Source organism: Mustela nigripes, chromosome 13 (assembly GCF_022355385.1).
Source record: "Mustela nigripes isolate SB6536 chromosome 13, MUSNIG.SB6536, whole genome shotgun sequence".
In the NCBI taxonomy this organism is placed as follows: Eukaryota; Metazoa; Chordata; class Mammalia; order Carnivora; family Mustelidae; genus Mustela; species Mustela nigripes.
The window spans coordinates 48883137-48904139 of NC_081569.1; the positions used below are offsets into that span (position 1 = coordinate 48883137).

At 43.1% G+C, this 21003-nt stretch overlaps 1 protein-coding gene across 1 annotated transcript; it reads left to right on the forward strand.

Annotated features, from left to right (window-relative positions):
- Window positions 1-539: 539 nt before the first annotated feature.
- On the forward strand, window positions 540-20869 carry METTL3 (methyltransferase 3, N6-adenosine-methyltransferase complex catalytic subunit). Its single transcript, XM_059372379.1, has 11 exons — window positions 540-821; window positions 15356-15573; window positions 15673-16077; window positions 17218-17393; window positions 18216-18432; window positions 18659-18846; window positions 19218-19256; window positions 19452-19560; window positions 19683-19748; window positions 19896-20008; window positions 20640-20869. Exons 1-11 carry the CDS (start codon window positions 722-724, stop codon window positions 20749-20751), a joined length of 1743 nt encoding a protein of 580 aa, XP_059228362.1. The 5' UTR covers window positions 540-721; the 3' UTR covers window positions 20752-20869.
- Window positions 20870-21003: the final 134 nt, after the last annotated feature.

A 21003-nucleotide genomic window follows, 5' to 3' on the forward strand; every position in this document is an offset into this window, starting at 1 on the left:
TAAATCTCTACTATGCTTGCTGCTGTATTAGTGGTATCTTTTCTTTTTTCCATTTTATTTTTATTTCTTTTCAGTGTTCCAAAATTCGTTGTTTATGCACCACAACCAGAGTCCATGCAATACGTGTTTTTCCTCTCCTAAGATTTTAGTTATTTATTTGACAGAGAGAGAGAGAGAGCGAGCACGCGAGCGAGGGAGGGAACACAAGCATGGGGAGTGGAAGAGGGAGAAACAGGCTTCCCGCTAAGCAGAGAACCGGCTGCGTGGCTCGATCCCACCACGCTGGGATCATGACCCCGGGCGAAGGAAGACGCTCACCCACTGAACCACCCAGGGGGCCCTATCAGTACTGTCTTAACACTTCGTATCAACTCACAGGGTTCATCTCCTTATATTCAACATGGCCGCACGCGCCTCTATAAGCAACATGGCTATTCTGCCAGGCACTAATATGGCAACCACAGCTTCACTGCGCCCGGAAGAACGAGAGAGATCCTACTGAAAACATTTCCGCCATCCTGCCAACACCTATGGTGGCTCTCATTTGAGCTTCAAACCGAGCGGGAAACGGAAAATGACTTCCAGGCTAGCACATTCCCGGGATCTCTTTCCGGTTAGCCCGGGGGTGTCCGCGTGAGAGTTGGAGATTTCATGCTGCCGGGGCTGGGAGGTGCTAGTCCACCGCGCTTGATTCGAGAGGTGTCCCAGCTGAGAGACTAGGATGTCGGACACGTGGAGCTCTATCCAGGCCCACAAAAAGCAGCTAGACTCGCTGCGAGAGAGGTTGCAGCGGAGGCGGAAGCAGGACTCCGGGCACTTGGGTGAGGCGCGCGGCTGTCCGGGTCGGTGTTGAGCCAGGGCGGGCGGGAGAGAACCCTGGAGAAAAAGAGCTCCCAAGTCAGCACCCTTACCCAAGCGGCCATTTCTTTAATACTTGGTACATCGGGACTCTCTTCTTCATCCTCAGCAAACAGGCACTTCGTCCTCCTGTACATAGTTGCAGTTCGTTCTACCCCGGGCCTTGGTTCCTCTAGTTCACTGTCTCGGGGCAGAAGCCTGGTCCCTGCCATCCCACCCCACCCCTGGTCACTTGGCTGACTCCTCTTAAGTCTGCGAGAACGTTGTCTTTGCTAGGCCTTTCCGCCCCCCATCCCTTGAAGCAGTTAAGTCCCCCCGTCATTTCTTTTTTTTTTTTTTTTTTTTTTTTTTTTGTTTGTTTGTTTGTTTTCTGCTGTGGCGCTTTGTTCTTCCGTTATAGCGAGTGCTTTGTAGTGGTCGTTTCTTTGCCACTGTAGCCACAAGGAGAGCAAGGACCGAACCTTTATATCTAAAGTGCTCAGCTCAGTGACCCTCACAGAGTTGCTAAATGAGTAGCAGAACTGGCATTGTCTTAAGCGATTTACGTCCTAGTCAGAAATCTGAAAAATATTTGCTTTATGTTTTTAAACTTCTTCTCCCCTCCCCTTCCCCCCTGTGTCAGTCAGAAGACTTGAAGGAACCTCGGATGATTGTCCACTTTTACCTACCCCTCCCCAGCACAAACCCTGGATTATTTAAGGCAAATCAGTTATAAAGATCCACAAAGATAGTGAATCCATATCATCCTTGGGGTAGTTTGTTCCTGTGTACTGGAGCCCATCTCTAAATCTTGTCTTGCTACATACTAGCTCCCTGTGCTCATATTCTGGCCCCTGGAACCTAGAAGATGTTCTGTCAGGACTTCCACACCATAATAAACAACTATTGAGTATTTACAGTGTGCATAAGTCTAGATGGACAAAGATAAGTAACCTATTGTCCCTGCTCTCAGCCAGTTTAAAATTTATTTGGGGATAAAGGATTGATGCTTATAAAAATTTAGGACTACAATATGATATATGTAAAATGCTGAATGAATGAATCCACAGTAAGTATAGACAGGGAAGGGAAAAGTAACAAGAATTGGCTATAGATGGAAAGGCATCATGAGTTAGCACTAGTGATATCATCTTGATGGCTACATAGGACTTAGATAAATAAAGAGAAGTTAAGAGTGCAGAGCAAGTAGAGGAAGAAGTAGTGCAAGTCCTACGATCAGGGATTACTTAGTACTCAATTTTAAGGTCCATTTCACTTTTCTTTCTTTCTTTCTTTTTTAAGATTTTATTTATTTATTTGAGAGAGATCACAAGTAGGCAGAGAGGCAGCCAGAGAGAGAGAGGGAGGGAAGCAGGCTCCCTGCTGAGCAGAGAGCCCCATGTGGGGCTCAATCCCAGGACCCTGGGATCATGACCTGAGCTGAAGGCAGAGGCCTTAACCCACCGAGCCACCCAGGCGCCCCTCCATTTCACTTTTCCATGGTAATAACCACACTTTGGTATTAACCAAACTTTGTGCCATGTTCAAACCTAACTACTAGTGTCGATACTTCATACAGTTTCTTGCTAAGCATGTTTAATAATTTTAACAAGATTGTATTCTTCCTTGAATGTAAATATTCTTTTCTTTTTTTTTTAAGATTTTATTTATTTACTTGACAGAAATCACAAGTAGGCAGAGAGAGAGAGAGAGAGGAGGAAGCAGGCTCTCTGCTGAGCAGAGAGCCCCATGTGGGACTCAATCCCAGGACCCTGAGATCATGACCTGAGCCGAAGGCAGCGGCTTAACCCAATACTCTTTTTTTTTTTATATAAATATTTCTTTTCTTTTTTTTTTTTTTAAGATTTTTATTTATTTATTTGACTGACAGAGATCACAAGTAGGCAGAGAGGCAGGCAGAGAGGAGGAAGCAGGCTCCCCGCTGAGCAGAAAGCCAGATGCGGACTCGATCCCCAGGACTCTGGAATCATGACCTGAGCCAAAGGTGGAGGCTCTAACCCACTGAGCCACCCAGGCGCCCCTGATAGAAATATTTCTAGACTTAATCTTTTGACCCACTTAATAAATACATGGTTATGATTCCTAGTACATCTGCCTAAAGAATATGGTTAAGACTTACATAAAAATATTTTTAAGGTTGTGCTTAAACGTATATTGTCTTCTGGCCTAGAGCTATAGCTGGCCCATCTGGTACTATGGGAATAGATAGAGATAATATACAAAATAAATTAGCCTGTCACTGTTCTTTCCTTGAATTATTTTGGTTATTCCAAAGAATCTGTATCTTTGAGCATTAGGATTCTTAGGAAGACATGAGGCACACTCTATTAGTTTATTAATCAAGTTTCCATGTAAGATAAAATTAAAGGGATACTAATAATTTAGATCATTCCATTCTTTTCTCACAGGAAATAAAAATTTTCTTACTACCTCTTGATTTTTATAACATTACTGAAATCTGATACTTAATTGTTTACTACAAAGCTCAGTGAGAAAAGACAAGGGTATTAAGTGAACTAAAATGTATTCATATCATTGATGAATGCAGATACCATGGACAGAGAATCTTTGGGAGACCTTGCTTAGTTTGGCATTTTTATTTTTATTTTTTTTTAAAGATTATTTATTTATTTGAGAGAGAGAGCATGAGAGGGAAGAAGGTTAGAGGGAGAAGCAGACTCCCTGCGGATCTGGGAGCCCCATGTGGGACTCGATCCCGGAACTCCTGGGATCATGACCTGAGCTGAAGGCAGTCGCTTAACCCACTGAGCCATCCAGGTGCCCCAGTTTGGCATTTTTAAAGTACAGCTTTTTTTTTTTTTCCCCCCCAATTGTGGCAAAATACACATAAAATTTACCATCTTAACCATTTTTAAGTGTATAGCTCAGTAGCTTGAAGTATATTCACATTGTTTTGCAGCGTATCTCAAGAACTTTTTCATCTTGCAAAACTGAAATTCTATAAACATTAAACAGAAACTCTCTATTTTCCTTTCCTGTGCAGTGCCTGGCAACCACCGTTCTACTTTTTGTCTCCATGAGTTTGACTACTCTAGATACAAACAGATTCATAACGTATTTGTCCCTTCATGGCTTGCTTATTTTGCTTAGCATAATGTCTTCAAGGTTCATCCTGTTGTAGCATGTGTCAGAATTTCTTTCTTTCTTTCTTTCCTTTTTGGTAAGATTTCATTTATTTGTCATAGAGCGAGACAGAGAAAGCACAGAGTGATAGGCAGAGGGAGAAGCAGGTTCCCTGCTCAGTAAGGATCCCAATGTAGGACTCCATCCCAGGACTCTGGGATCATGACCCAAGTCAAAGGCAGACACCTGACTGACTGTGCCACCCAGGCATCCCTGTGTTAGAATTTGTTTTCTTTTTAAGGCCGCGGAAGATTCCATTGCATATTTATACCACATTTTGTTTATTCATTTATCTGTCAGTGGACAGTTGGGTTCCTTCCAGCTTTTGGCTGTTATGAATAATGCAGCTATAACCATCAGCTACAAATATCTCTTCAGGATCCAGCTTCAAATTTTTTGGATGTATATCCAGAAGTGAGATTTCTAGATCATACGGTAAATTCTATTTTCAGTTTTTTTAAAGATTTAATTAATTTGTTTTAGAGAGAGCGCCTGTGGGTGGGCATGGTTTGTGGGGAAAGGCAGAGTGAGAGGGAGGGGGAAAGAATCTCTAGCAGATTTCATGCACACAGAGCCCAATACAAGACTGGATCTCAGGACCCTGAGATCATGACCTGAGCTGAAACAGCTGTCCTTTAACTGACTGAGCCACCCAGATTACCCCTATTTTCAGTTTTTTGAGGAACCACCATACTTTTTTGGGGGGTGTTTAAGATTTATTTATTTAGGGGCGCCTGGGTGGCCCAGTCAGTTAAGCGTCTGCCTTTAGGTCATGATCTCAGGCAGGGTCCTGGGATTGAGTACTGCAGAGGGGCTCCCTGCTCAGCGGGGAGCCTGCTTTTCCCTTTGCCTCTCTCTGCCTCTGCCTCTCTCCCTCTGTCATGAATAAATAAATAAATAAAAACTTAAAAAAAAAAAAGATTTATTTATTTATTTTAGAGAGAGAGAGAGTGCGCATTGGTGCACTAGGGTGGGGGGCCCAGTGGCACAGAGAGTCTGAAGCAGACTTTGCACTGAATCTCCATCTCATGACCCTGAGAGTGCAATCTGAGCTGGCTGAAACCAAGAGTCAGATGCCTAACCAATTGTGCCATTGTGCCATCCAGGCATCCCCACCAAATTGTTTTCCATAGCGAAGAAGTACAGCCTTTTTAAATTATTTTTTTTATTTTTTAAAAAGATTATTTATTTATTTATTTGAGAGGGAGACAGAACACTAATGGGGAGAGGAGCAGAGGGCAAGGGAGATAGTAGACTCCCCACTGAGCAGGAAGCTGGACTTTGATCCCAGGACCTGGAGATCATGGCCTGAGCCAAATGCAGACAGTTAACCAACTGAGCCACCCAGCCGCTCCTACAGTGTTAAATTAGTATTTTATTTATTAAAGTTTTTGGGGGGGACGCCTGGGTGGCTCAGTTGGTTGGACGACTGCCTTCGGCGCAGGTCATGATCCCGGAATCGAGTCCCGCATCAGGCTCCCAGCTCCATGGAGAGTCTGCTTCTCCCTCTGACCTCCTCGCTCATGCTCTCTCTCACTGTCTCTCTCTCAAATAAATAAATAAATAAATCTTTTAAAAAAAAAGTTTTTTTGGTTTTGGTTTTGTTTTGTTTTTGAGAGAGAGAAAGAAACCTGAGAAGGGGGAGGGTCAGAGTTCCGGAGAAGCAGACTCACTGCTGAGCAGGGATTTTTTCCCCCATGTGGGACTTGATCCTGGGATTCCAGGATCATGACCGGAGCTGAAAGCAGTTGTTTAACCAACTGAGCAACCCAGGCGTCCTACATTGTTATATTAATAGGCTGGCCATATTTTTATGTCTAAGCTAATATTTTATCTTTAGTGGAACTTTTTTTTTTTTTTTAAGATTTTATCTATTTGTTTGATAGAGAGTACAAGCAGGGGGAGCAGCAGGCGAGAGAGAGGAAGGCTCCCTGCTCAGCTGGAATCTCAATCCCAGGGGTTCAATGTGGGACTTGATCCCAGGAACCTGGGATCATGACCTGAGCCAAAGGTAGATGCCCAAGCCACTGAGCCACCCAGTCACTCCTCGACTTACATTTTATTTTTATTTATTTATTTATTTATTTTTTAAGATTTTATTTATTTATTTGACAGAGAGAGAGAGATCACAAGTAGGCAGAGCGGCAGGCAGGGAGAGAGGAGGAAGCAGGCTCCCTGCTGAGCAGAGAGCCCGATGTGGGACTCGATCCCGGGACCCTGAGATCATGACCTGAGCCGAAGGCAGCGGCTTAACCCACTGAGCCACCCAGGCGCCCTCGACTTACATTTTAATGAGGGACAATGTTCTCATTTTCTTTTAAGTTACATGGTCAAAAAATAAGCAAAATATATAAAATCAAGATATAATAGGTCTCTATAGAAGACATATACAAATGGCCAACAGGTATATGAAAAACTCTTCTGCATCCTTAATCATCAAGGAAATGCAAATCAAAACCATAATGAGATATCACCTCATATTTGTTAGGATAGCTATTATTAAAAAATCAAAACGTAAGTAGTGGCAAGGGGAAAAGGGAACCCTGATTCATTGTTGGTGGGAATGTATATTGGTATAGCCATTATGGAAAACAGTGTGGTGGTTCCTCAAGAAATAAAAAATAGAACTACTGTATTTTCAGCACTCTCAATCCGAGATATCCAAAGGAATTGAAATCCTGGTCTCTAGGAGGTGCCTGCACATTAGTGTTTGTTGTGTTGCTTACAGTAGACAAGATACAGAAACAACCTAACCGTCCATCATTGGATGATTGGATAAAGAAAATGGAATACGCATACAATGGAATATTATTCAGCCTTAAAGAAAGGAAATCCTGGTGCTTATGACAATATAGGTGGACCTCTAGGACATTATGCTAAGTGAAATAAGTCAGAAACAGAAAAACAAATACTGTATAATCTCATTTAGATCATCTTTGAGACACAGAGTCTAAAATAGTAAAATCACAGAAGTGGAGAGTAGAAGAATGTGGATTACTAGGGGCTGGAGTAGGAAAATGGGGAGGTGATGGTAATAAGGTACAAAGTTTCAGTTATGCAAGATAAATAAGTTGTAGAGATAAACTATACAGCATACTGCCTATAGCTAACTATACTGTATTGTACTCTTGAAATTTTCTAAGATGGTAGGGGATGATGCCTGGCTGGCTCAGCCTTGGAGCATGTGACTCCATCTCGGGGCTGTAAGCTCCAGGCCCACACTGAGTGTAGAGATTACTTAAAAAAATAAATAAAAGATAATTTTTTTTCTAAAGAGGGTAGCTCTTACTTAGGTGATTTTTTTTTTTAAAGACTTTATTTATTTGACAGACAGAGATCACAAGTAGGCAGAGAGGCAGGCAGAGAGAGAGGAGGAAGCAGGGTCCCCTCTGAGCAGAGAGCCCAATGCGGGACTCGATCCCAGGACCCTGGGATCATGACCTGAGCTGAAGGCAGAGGCCTTAACCCATTGAGCCACCCAGGTGCCCCTTACTTAGGTGATCTTAACACAAACAAAAATAATAAAAAAGGCTGTGGAATGACACTTTGGGAGGTGATAGATAGGTTTATGGCCTTCACAGTAGTGATGGTGTCATGGGTGTGTATTCTTAATTACAAACTCATTAAGCCATCAAATTATATCTGTTAAATATATTTGACTTTTTATTTTTTATTTATCTATTTATTTAAAAAGATTTCATTTATTTATTTGACAGACTGAGATCACAAGTAGGCAGAGAGGCAGGCAGAGAAAGAGAGAGGAGGAAGCAAGCTCCCTGCTGAGCAGAAAGCCTGATGCGGGGCCCAAAGGCAGAGGCTTTAACCCACTGAGCCACCCAGGCGCCTCAGTTTTTTATATTTTTAAAGATTTATTTATTTATTCGACAGCAAAGCGAATGCAGAAGCAGGGGGAGAGCCACAGGGAGAGGGAGAGCGAATGCAGAAGCAGGGGGAGAGGCACAGGGAGAGGGAGAAGCAGGCTCCCCACTGAACAGGGAGCTGGATGCAGGACTCAATCCCAGGACTCCAGGATTACGACCTGAGCCAAAGGCAGTCGCTCAACTGCCTGAGCCACCTAGTCACCCCATTTCAGCTTTTTACATGTCAGTCATACCTTAAAGTGGTTTGTTTATTTTATTTACTTATTTTACCTTAAGGTGATTAAAAAGAAAGGTGGGTAGGTATTATCTATGGGGAGCTTAGGACTTTTAAAATTTTTATTTAGATATTACTACTACTTTAAAGATTCAATTTATTTGGCAGAGAAAGAGCCCAAGAGCATAAGCGTGGGAAGCAAGAGAGGCAGAGGGAGAAGCAGACACCCCAAGGAGCCCTATATGGGGCTCTTTCCAGGACCCCCATGGTAGGCAGGTAGGGTCAAACCCCTGTGGTAGGCAGGCACCCCTAGGCCTTTATTTTTTAAAGATGTGTTTAGTGGGGGGCACTTGGGTGGCTCAGTGGGTTAAGCCGCTGCCTTTAGCTCAGGTTATGATTCCAGGGTCCTGGGATGGAGCCCCACATCGGTCTCTCTGCTCAGCAGGGAGCCTACTTCCTCCTCTCTCTCTGCCTGCCTCTCTGCCTACTTGTGATCTCTCTCTGTCAAATAAATAAAATCTTTTTTAAATTAAGATTTCATTATTTATTTGATAGATCACAAGTAGGCAATCAAATAAATAAATAAATAAAACCTTTTTTTAAAAAAGATTTTATTTATTTATTTATTTGATAGAGAGAGAGATCACAAGTAGGCAGAGAGACAGGCAGAGAGAGACAGAGGAGGGGGGCGCCTGGGTGGCTCAGTGGTTAAGCCTCTGCCTTCAGCTCAGGTCATGATCTCAGGGACCTGGGATCGAGTCCCACGTTGGACTCTCTGCTCAGCGGAGAGCCTGCTTCCTCCTCTCTCTCTCTCTCTCTCTCTCTCTCTCTGCCTACTTGTGATCTCTGTCAAATAAATAAATACAATTTAAAAAAAAAAAAAGAGAGACAGAGGAGGAAGCAGGCTCCCTGCTGAGCAGAGAGCCCGATGCGGGGCTCCATCCCAGGACCCTGGAATCATGACCCGAGCTGAAGGCAGCGGCTTAACCCACTGAGCCACCCAGGCGCCCCAATAAATAAAATCTTAAAAAAAAAATAAAGATGTGTTTAGGGGCACCTGGGTGGCTCAGTGGGTTAAAGCCTCTCCTTTTGGTTCAGGTCATGATCCCAGGATCCTGGGATCGAGCTCCGCATTGGGCTTTCTGCCCAGCAGGGAGCCTCCTTTCTCCTCTCTCTGCCTACTTGTGACCTCTGTCTGTCAAATAAATAAAATCTTTAAAAATAAATAAATAAATAAAGATGTGTTTAGAGAGAGGGCCTGCCAGTGAGTGGGGGGAGGGACAGAGGGAGAGAATCTTCTAGCACACTCTCCTCTGAGTGCGTAGCCTGATGTGGGGCTTCATCTCGTACCCTTAAGATCATGACCTGAGCCAAAAACAAGAGTTGGATGCTTAACCTATGGAGCTGCCCAAGTGCCATAACCGGTTTTCTAATAAACAAAATCTCATATTAATGGCAGCAGCATGTGTAAGGTACCTGGCCCAAAGTTTGAACATGAATTAAGGGGGAGTGGATAATTCATGGCTTACCTAAAATATAAAAAAATTCAGAGCTGCACAACAAAGGACCTGTATCCTGGATATGGACTTAAAACTTAGCCCCATCTTCCTTTAGCCCCATTTTCTGTTATCAATATCTTTTTTTTTAATAGCTAATATGATTTATTCCCTTTGGCATACTGGAGGAGTTAAAGATATATAATGAGTTATATCAGCATATAATGTATAAAAACAAACACACGTGTAATGAGTTATATCAGTATATAATATATAGAACAGTTTGTGGGTATAATGCCTGAAATCCTAACTTTTAGAGTTTTTATTTATTTGAGAGAGAGAGAGCATGTGTGTATGTATATGAGAGCAAGAGCATTATTTGTCAGAGAGCATGCGCACAAGCAGGGGAGAGGGAGAAGCAGGCTCACCGGTGAGCAAGGAGTGTGATGTGGGGGTCAGTCCCAGGACCCTGGGATCATGCACGACCCAAACCAAAGGCAGATGCTCACAACTGAGCCACTCAGTGTCCCTGAAATCCTAATTTTAAAGTACCTTGTTTCTTCTGCGTTAATGATATTTGTTATTGATTGTGCTTTAATTGCTTAATTTCGGTTTTTTTGGTTTGTTTTGTTTCAGATTTTATTTATTTATTTGACAGACTGCAAGAGAAGGAACACAAGCAGAGGGAGTGGGAGAGGGAGAAGCAGGCTGCCCGCTGAATAGTGAGCCCAACATGGGGCTGGATCCCAGAGCTGAAGGCAGGCACTTAGTGACTGAGCCACCCAGGCACCTCTAAAGAAGTTTTTTTTTTTTTTTTTTAAAGATTTTATTTATTTATTTGACAGAGAGAGATCACAAGTAGGCAGAGAGGCAGGCAGAGAGAGAGAGGAGGAAGCAGGCTCCCTGCGCAGAGAGCCCGATGTGGGACTCGATCCTAGGACCTGAGATCATGACCTGAACCAAAGGCAGTGGCTTAACCCACTGAGCCACCCAGGCGCCCCAGAAGTTTTTGATTACTTCAAAAAAATTTAAAACTTGACTCATTTTTTTTTTTAAAGCTCAGAGTTTTATCCCAGTGTAAACTGTAATTGGGGTATTTTAGCTCAAGTTATTAGACTCCTAAAATCTCTGAATTGCGAGGACTTCAGTAGTCATCATTCTGTCCTCTTCAGTGCAGAAATTTTGCGCGTAGTCTTTCAAGTAAGCTAAGTAATAATTGTCACATATATTTTTAAAAGATTTTATTTATTTATTTGTCAGAGAGGGAGAAAGAATACAGGTAGGGGAAGCAGCAGAGGGAGAGGGAGAAGGAGGCTCCCTGCTGAGCAGGGAACCCAGTGTGGGGCTTGATCCCAGGACTCTGGGATTACGACCCGAGCCAAAGGCAGATGCCCTACCAGCTGAGCCACCCAGGCACCCTGTCACTTATATTTCTTATATATTTTTAGCTTGGGTCTGTTGCTCTTGAATTCTCTCCTCCCGACCTTGAAAGTGCTTCAGGGATCCCTCCACGTATACAATACCTCTTTGCCAAACAAAACAAGAAACTTGTATCAGTTCATCTGGCAAATGTTCTACTCATAAGATTCAGCAGAACATAAAGGAATCATAAGCAAATTGAAGAAAGTTCTATCAGTTATTTAACATTTCCAGCTAGTATGGTATTGTGCAGTTAATTTTCCAAATAGGGTTTAACTTATTTTCATAAAATGTAACTGTTCCAGCAAGGTGTTTGGTATAGTTCAGCTTTAATATCTTGGGATTTCTGAGTCAAATTTTGCTGAAGTCAAAATTTACTAAAATTTTACTAAAGTCAAATTTTACTAAATTCCATTAGAGTAAAAGTGTTTAAGTAACCAAAATATTGCTAAATGTAAACTAGTGACCTGCTTATATCTTGCAATATTTTAAAAAGATTTATCTATTTTTAGATATTTACTTATTTATTTTATTCTATTTAAAGATTTTATTTATTTATTTGACAGAGAGATACCACAAGTAAGCAGAGAGGCAGACAGAGAGAGGGTGGATGGAGGGGAAGCAGGCTCCCCGTTGAGCGGAGAGCCCGATTCGGGGCAGGATCCTAGGATTCTGAGATCATGACCTGAGCCGAAGGCAGAGGCGTAACCAGGTGCCCCTAAATATTTGTTTTTAATTTATTTATTCAACAGAGAGCACACAAGCAGGGGGAACGGTAGGCAAAGAGAGATAACCAGGTGCCCCTAAATATTTGTTTTTAATTTATTTATTCAACAGAGAGCACACAAGCAGGGGGAACGGTAGGCAAAGAGAGATGCAGACTCCCTCCTGAGCAGGGAGTCCAATGTGGGACTCGATTCTAGGACCCTGGGATCATGACCTGAGCTGAAGGCAGAGGCTTAACCTACTGAGCCACCCAGGTTCCCTGAGATTTTATTTATTTATTTGAGAGACAGAGAGAGTGAGAGAGAACATTAGAGGGGGGAAGGTCAGAGGAAGAAGCAGACTCCGGCTGGCGGAGCTGGGAGCCCAGTGCAGGGCTCTATCCCAGGATCATGATCTGAGCCAAAGGCAGTCACTTAACCTACTGAGCCACTCAGGCTCCCTGTATCTTGTCTTTTTTTTTTTTTAAAGATTTTATTTATTTATTTAACAGACAGAGATCATAAGTAGGCAGAGAGGCAGGCAGAGAGAGAGGAGGAAGCAGGCTCCCCGCTGAGCAGAGAGCCCAATGCGGGGCTCAATCCCAGGACCCTGGGATCATGACCTGAGCCGAAGGCAGAGGCTTTAACCCACTGAGCCACCCAGGCGCCCCCTGTATCTTATCATATTTAACAGAATTTTGATACAGGTCCTGAGTTTAATAGTTCATTTTTATTTTATTTTATTTTATTATTTAATCATACCAGTCAGAATAGCTAAAATTAACAAGGCAGGAAATGACAGAGGTTGGCAAGGATGTGCAAAAAGGGGAACCCTCCTACACCGTTGGTGGGAATGCAAGCTGGTGCAGCCGCTCTGGAAAACAGTATGGTGGTTCCTCCAAAAGTTGAAAATAGAGCTACCCTACGACCTACGACCCAGCAGTTGTACTACTGGGTATTGTAATGATTCAAAGGGGCACATGTGCCCCAATGTTTATAGCAGCAATGTCCACAGTGGCCAAACTATGGAAAGAACCTGGCTGTCCAACAGTAGATGAGTGGATAAAGAAGATGCGGTGTGTACACACACACACACAGGAATATTACGCAGCCATCAAAAAACTTGCCATTTGTTGGGGCGCCTGGGTGGCTCAGTGGGTTAAGCCGCTGCCTTCGGCTCAGGTCATGATCTCGGGGTCCTGGGATCAAGTCCCGCATCGGGCTCTCTGCTCAGCAGGGAGCCTGCTTCCCTCTCTCTCTCTGCCTGCCTCTCCGACTACTTGTGATTTCTCTCTGTCGAATAAATAAAAAAAATCTTAAAAAAAAAAAAAAAAAACTTGCCATTTGCAATGATGTAGATGGAACTAGAGGGTATTATGTTAAGTGAAATAAGTCAATCAGAGAAAGACAATTATCATATGGTCTCATATGTGGAATGTGAGAAACAAAGTGGAGGATCGTGGGGGAAGAGATGAAAAAGTGAAATGGGACAAAACCAGAGAGGGAGACAAACCATAAGAGACTTAGTCTCGGGAAATAAACAGGGTTGCTGGAGTGGAGGTGGGTGGGAGGGTTGGGGTAGCCGGGTGATGGACACTGGGGAAAGTATATGCTATGGTGAGTGCTGTGAATTGTGTGAGACTGATGAATCACAGACCTGTACCCCTGAAGGAAATAATACATTATGTGTTAATAAAAAAATACTGTGTTTATTGAGAGAGAGAGTGAGCAAGAGAGAGCACAAGTCGGGAGGGGCAGATGAAGAAGCAGATTCTGCACTAATCTGCATGAGGAACTGGATCCCAGGACCCCAGGATCAAGACCTGAGTCGAAGGCAGACACTTAACCAGGTGCCCCTCATGATTGATTGATTGATTGATTGATTGATTTTTAAAGATTTTATTTATTTATTTGACAGAGAGCACAAATAGGCAGAGAGAGAGAGAGGGAGGAGGAAGCAGGCTCCCCGAGGAGCTGAGAGCCCAATGCGGGGCTTGATCCCAGGACCCTGGGATCATGACCTGAGCTGAAGGTGGAGGCTTTAACCTACTGAGCCACCCAGGTGCCCCCCCCCCCCCCAGTGATTTATTTTTAAGTAATCTCTGTATCCACCATGGGGCTCAAATTCACAACCCCAAGATCAAGAGTTGTATGCTCTACCCAATGAGCCAGCCAGATGCCCCCTTCTGTATTTTAACTAAATAATCCTCGATATTAAGTTTTCTAAAAAGGTAATATGTTATCCTAATTTGAGCTCTTAAGTCTTAGTAAGGTTACAGTGGGTACCAGCTTGTGAAATAATAGGGTAAGTGATAAAAATACAGTCAGGAAGTATATTTGGTGACCAGGCCTTCTGCAAAGTTTTATAAGATTTTTGTGTTTGAGTTTTAAAGGTCACATTCTAGGGGCACCTCGCTGGCTCAGTAGAGCGTGCAACCCTTGATCTCAGGCTTGTAAATTTGAGCCCCATGTTGGGTGTGGAGATTACTTTACTTAAAATCTTTAAAAATAATAAAATGGTCCTATTCTAATCCTTAATACTGTCATTTTACATACCCTCTGATGTGCAGTGGCCTTGATTCATTAAAATTCAAACTATTCCTCAGAAGAGCTAATCACAGCTTAGGTTGTTGAAAATATTTCTGGCTTTAAAAATTGGGTTATTAAAAAATTTTTTAAAGGTTTACTTCTTTATTAGAGAGAGAGTACCTTCATATGTGCAAGCAAGTTGGGGGAGAGTCAGAGGGAGAGAGAAACTCTAGCAGATTCCCTCTGAGCCAGGAGCCCACCATTGGCCCAAGACACGGGATCCTGAGATCATGACCTGAGATGAAATTAAGAGTTGGGATGCATTTTTTTTTTAAAGATTTGGGTGCCTGGGTGGCTCAGTGGGTTAAGTCTCTGCCTTTAGTTCAGGTCAGGATCCCAGGATCTTGGGATCAACCCTTACATCGGGCATCTCTGCTCAGCAGGGAGCCTGCTTCCCCCTCTCTCTCTGCCTGCCTCTCTGCCTACTTGTGATCTTTCTCTGTGTCAAATAAATAAATAAAATCTTAAAAAAAATTTATTCATTTCTTTGACAGAAAGTGAGAGAGGGAACACAGGCAGGGGGAGTGGGAGAGGCAGAAGCAGGTCTCTCACTGACCAGGGAGCCCAGTGGCAGGACTTGATTTCAGGACCCTGGGATCATGACCTGAGCTGAAAGTAGATGCTTAACGACTGAGCCATCCAGGTGCCCCAAGAGTTGGGATACTTAACCAACTTCGCCACCCAGGCACCCATAAATATGGGCTATTTCAGTTACCATTTAGAGTGACTAAAGGGAGGTGGTAGGGACATTTAAATCTACCATGCTGCTAATTTCCTTTGAAGCACAGCAGGGACAGGAATTAGGAAAATACCTTATTCAGTAGAGAAAAGGTAAGTGGTTCCCAGAAAACCCAAAAAAATCAGCAAAGCAGTGAATGCTTGAGTATGACTGAGGAAAGGTAATCTAGTGCTAAATTTGGTCAGAGAATTCTCTGCATAAAATGAAAGTACATGTTGTGACCGTTGGAGAACTTGACTCCTCTGAAGAGTGTATAGATAGCCCTACAGTGGTTACCCTTTATCCTTTCTTTCACTTTTCTTCACTCCTAGATCTACGAAATCCAGAGGCAGCACTGTCTCCCACCTTCCGCAGTGACAGCCCGGTGCCTACTGCACCCACTTCTGGTGGCCCTAAGCCCAGCACAGCTTCAGCAGTTCCTGAGCTAGCTACAGACCCTGAATTAGAGAAGAAATTGCTACACCACCTCTCTGATCTGGCCTTAACATTGCCCACTGATGCTGTGTCCATCCGTCTTGCCATCTCCACGGTAATGACCTGATAAGACAGGGTTGGGATATACCACTTCTTTGCTTCAGTTCACGGTCAGTGTCTTACTGTCTTCCCCTCCCCTTCCCTCCTTCCCTAGCCAGATGCCCCTGCCACTCAAGATGGGGTAGAAAGCCTCCTACAGAAGTTTGCAGCTCAGGAGCTGATTGAGGTAAAACGAGGTCTCTTACAAGATGACGCACATCCCACTCTTGTGACCTATGCTGATCATTCCAAACTCTCTGCCATGATGGGCGCTGTGGCAGAAAAGAAGGGCCCTGGGGAGGTAACAGGGACTATCACAGGGCAGAAGCGGCGTGCAGAGCAGGACTCAGCCACAATAGCTGCCTTTGCTAGCTCTTTGGCCTCTGGCCTGGCCTCTTCAGCATCAGAAGCAGCCAAGGAGCCAACCAAGAAATCGAGGAAACATGCTGCCTCGGATGTTGATCTGGAGATAGAGAGCCTTCTGAACCAACAGTCTACTAAGGAACAACAGAGCAAGAAGGTAGGGGTAGATGGAAATGCATTCATGCATACACTTTGTTTCTTTGTGTTTTTTTTTTTTTTTTTAAGATTTTATTTTTAAGTAATCTACACCCATTATGGGGCTCAGACTTAAAACCCTAAGATTAAGAATTGAATGTTCTACCAACTGAACCAATCTGGCGCTCCTTACATGTATACTTTTAGTTACAGCTTTGGTTGGGGAGGAATTTACCCCTAGGGCAAGGAGCAGTTCTTAGGGTTGAGGGTTTAGAATAATGGTTTTCAATTTCAGTTTCATTGGGGATTATTGTCCCCCCTACCTTCCCCCAGAGAACATATAGCAATGTCTGAAGACATTGTGATTGTCACAACATAGGAGTGCTACAGGCATCCATTGCATAGAGGCAAACGATGCTGTTAAGTATCCTATAATTATAGGAGGATAGCACCCACACAACAAAGAAATACTTCACCCCAAATGTCACTAATGCCAGTGTGAAGAAACTCCAGTTTTGAGGATGCTTGTTATTGGAAGAATCATCAGGTAAGTGGAAGAGGAGCCCAAGTATAGGAATAGAGAGAGATGAATGGAGATGAATCCTGGAAGGTAGTAACAAGGACCATTAATTATAGAAACTGATGATTAAACAACGTAAATTGGCAGTTAACTGTGGTTCTGAATATAAGTAATGGACTCATGAATACTTACCCATTTGCTACTTCTAGGTGTGTAAATATGAACAAGTTAATTTCACTTCTCTTTAGTCTTAGTCTTCTAATCTGTTAGATGATGATAACCAGAGTACCCTCCTTTACAGAACTGTTGCATAGACTCAGCTAAACAGTAAAGTGCTTTGTACTTCAGTGTCTTGGTTATGTAAATATAAGTGGTTTTGGTGGGAAGGATTGCTTTCCTGGGGAGGGGAAGCTAGCTTAATGCCTGGCAGTGGGAACCAGGTTTCTTAGAATTCCATCCCAAATGCAGATCTGTAAGAAGGGACTGAACCCATGACAAAACTCTTCTAGGACTCCATTTTTCCCATATTAGGTTAGCTCATTCACCTCTTACAACAGGACATTGTCAGGTAGAATTTAGGGAGGTGGTTTAGGGCTCATTTTATCTGCAAACCTTTTAATTCTAAGGCTTTTTTTGTCACAGGTCAGTCAGGAGATCCTAGAGCTATTAAACACAACAACAGCCAAGGAACAGTCCATTGTTGAAAAGTTTCGATCACGAGGTCGGGCCCAAGTACAGGAGTTCTGTGACTATGGAACCAAGGAGGAGTGCATGAAAGCCAGTGATGCTGACCGGCCCTGCCGCAAGCTGCACTTCAGGTGTCTCGGGAGGGAGAGAAGTCGGGTGGGGCTCCCAGAAGCACTCATTACTTTTCAGAAGCATACATTACATTCCTTCCTGTCACTGGGGTTCTGTCTTTGATCCTCTTGTTAAATGTTTTTAATGATTTGTCTTAGACCTTCAGATTCTCAAGGTGTACTTTCTGAAGTAGTGTTCTGTGGGAGAGAATACAGACTGCATTCCCAAATAGATGTGAGATTTTTTTTTTTTTTAAATAATGTCCCTTTCTTCTTGCATTAGCAAGACATCTCTCTCTGAGGCCCAGTAAAAGTTAAATTCCTGGGGCACCTGGGTGGCTCAGTGGGTTAAGCCTTTGCCTTTGGCCCGGGTCATGATCTCAGGGTCCTGGGATCGAGCCCCGAATTGGGCTCTCTGCTCAGCAGGGAGCCTGCTTCCACCCTCTCTCTGCCTGCCTCTCTGCCTACTTATGATCTCTCTCTCTGTGTCAAACAAATAAATAAAATCTTAAAAAAAAAAAAGTTAAATTCCCTGGAAGGATGATCATAGGAGAACTAGGAACCTGGGCTCTTAGGTCAGTGTTTCATTCAGCTTTAACCAGCAAGCCCTTCTTTCCTGTCCTAAGAAAGTTGTCGTTGCTCAGAGAGGAATTAAATTCTTCTTCAGTGTGAATTATTTTCTATGTCACCTGCTTCCTTTCTCTGAAAACTCTTGGAGGAAGCTCTAAAGATAAAATTAGGAGAGGGTAATAAAAGGCAAAATTTTGAGACAGTTTGGAACTTTCAACTATGGGATCTAACTCTGGAACACCATCTTGATTCTCATTCTTTTTATTTTCCCAGACGAATTATCAATAAACACACTGATGAATCATTAGGTGACTGCTCTTTCCTTAACACATGTTTCCACATGGATACCTGCAAATATGTTCACTATGAAATTGATGCTTGCATGGATTCTGAGGCTCCTGGGAGCAAAGACCATACACCTAGCCAAGAGCTTGCTCTTACACAGAGTGTTGGAGGGGACTCCAATGCAGATCGACTCTTCCCTCCTCAGGTACCTGTCTGCTCAGAAAACTTATTTCAACTTAGGGACTTCTATCTGAGTAGGGCAGCCATACATGTAGGAAAGCAGGCATAATCAGCAGTCTGTCTTGGTGATTGGGAATGGTGTGGGCTATACATACTTATAAGGGACTAGGAAAATCAAATGGAAAAGAGGGACTGGGGCCATGAATCTGAGAGTGAAGGAAGGAAAGATGACCAAATACCACCTCATGCAGTGGATCTGTTGTGATATCCGCTACCTGGACGTCAGTATCTTGGGCAAGTTTGCAGTTGTGATGGCTGACCCACCCTGGGATATTCACATGGAGCTGCCCTATGGGACCCTGACAGATGATGAGATGCGCAGGCTCAACATACCAGTACTGCAGGATGATGGCTTTCTCTTCCTCTGGGTCACAGGCAGGTAATGCAGTTCCAAGATATGTAGGTATGGGCAGATGTAGTACAGAGTGAGTACTGGGTGGGAATAAAATCCTGGGTTTTGCTAGCCCTGCTATTAAATGTATGACTAAGTCAGCCTTTTTTGCTACTGAGACGTAATGAGTGTTTATAACACAACTGATACCTGAATTCTAACTTTATATTTGTTCCTTATGAAAGGTAAGGCTATTGGTAATAGATACTGTTTTATGTTTTCATTCTTAAATCCATCCTCGTGCCCTAGTGGTGTCTTGCATGTAAATGTTCACTGAATGTCTCCTGAAAACACTTTGGTATCTTAAAGAGATTAAAAATACGGACATGAAAGTAGCTGTTTAACCCTTTTCTTTTTAGGGCCATGGAGTTGGGCAGAGAGTGTCTGAACCTCTGGGGGTAAGTAGTGATCATTGTGTTGCTTTTTTTCTCCCCAAGGAAATAGAAACATAATTGCTGTAGTTAAGATGTGTTCTCTTCTCCTAGAGTATTCCCTGTTCTTTCCTCTGTAGATATTACTACCCTTAAACTGTGAAAGCCTGATTAAAGCTCTAGCCTGATTAAAGCTCTAGTTCTCTTTCTTATATCCCACAGTTACGAACGGGTAGATGAAATTATCTGGGTGAAGACAAATCAACTGCAGCGCATCATTCGGACAGGCCGTACAGGTCACTGGTTGAACCATGGGAAGGAACACTGCTTGGTGAGCAGCAGTGGGGCCCAGTTCAGTAGGTGGAGCAGAAAGAGGAATTGCTGGACTTCTTATTGAGAAAAAGTTCAAATGCTGGGGGTTCCATAAGATAATTTGTTCTCTGTGGTGAGCAGGTTGGTGTCAAAGGAAATCCCCAAGGCTTCAACCAAGGTCTGGATTGCGATGTGATCGTAGCTGAGGTATGTGCTTCCCCAGGCATCCAAACCTTCCACACTGTTCAAGCCAGGTGTGTTTCAGGTTCTCTCATTTGATCATAAATATAAACGGAAAGGGCTAAACTTGGAATCTTTGGTAATTTAAAAGTAATTAGAGCCTTACTTTTCTAGGTTCGTTCTACCAGTCATAAACCAGATGAAATCTATGGCATGATTGAGAGACTATCCCCTGGCACTCGCAAGATTGAGTTATTTGGACGACCACACAATGTGCAGCCCAACTGGTAAGGTGGACCAGGACATAACAGCCCTCCTGTTTATGGTCAAGGATGGATGACAGTAGAGCTTTACCTCCTATTTGAGTAGCCTAAAAACACACTTCAGAGGCTTCATAAGCCACCCAAGCTTGTACTGAAACTGTTTTATGGAGCTCTGCAACATTTACTAGAGACCCAACAGGTTTTAAGACTCAAACCACTACTCTCCAGAGGGTCTCTACTAAAGATCTTATTCCGTTATTCTGTGGGATGTATTGAATCTGCCCCCTGGTGGTTAAGAATCCATTTAATCTGTCAACAGTTTCAGTATCTTAAGAGTGTTTGTAGAAGGAAGACATGTTGCTAGCATTTTATTTATCCAAAGAACACTTAATGGTAGCAACTTTGTGAAGTACACCTGGTTAGTTGTCCGTTCTTAACCCTTCAGTAAGACAGATCCAGCCTGTTTGAACACCAAAATCTGTGCCCAATTCCTAATCATACTACCAATACTATTCTAATTATTAAGGCCTTCTTTAAGGAATTGGCATGAATATTAGATGATAGGCAGCCTTAATAAAAGATAGGCATCTTTTAACAATATTAAACCTTTAATTCCTGGATTTTTTGGTTTGCCCCTAATTTATCCTTACTTCAGGATCACCCTTGGAAACCAACTGGATGGGATTCACCTATTAGACCCAGATGTGGTTGCCCGGTTCAAGCAAAGGTATCCAGATGGTATCATCTCTAAGCCTAAAAATCTATAGAAGCACTTCCTTATAGAGCTAAGCACCTACACCCATGGCTCTGCAGGCTGCATCTGAAGAGTAATATTTGTACAATAGTTTTTTTCCCTCCCTTATTTAAATAAAAGTTTGTATTGTAGTTGGGATTTCAAGGTCAAAATCTGGCTGTGCCACTAACCGTGTGTGATCTTGTGTAACCTATCTCAGTAGGATTTCTTATATGTAAGCTGGGAATGTGACCTACCTCACTGGGTTATTGTAAGGGTTCAAACT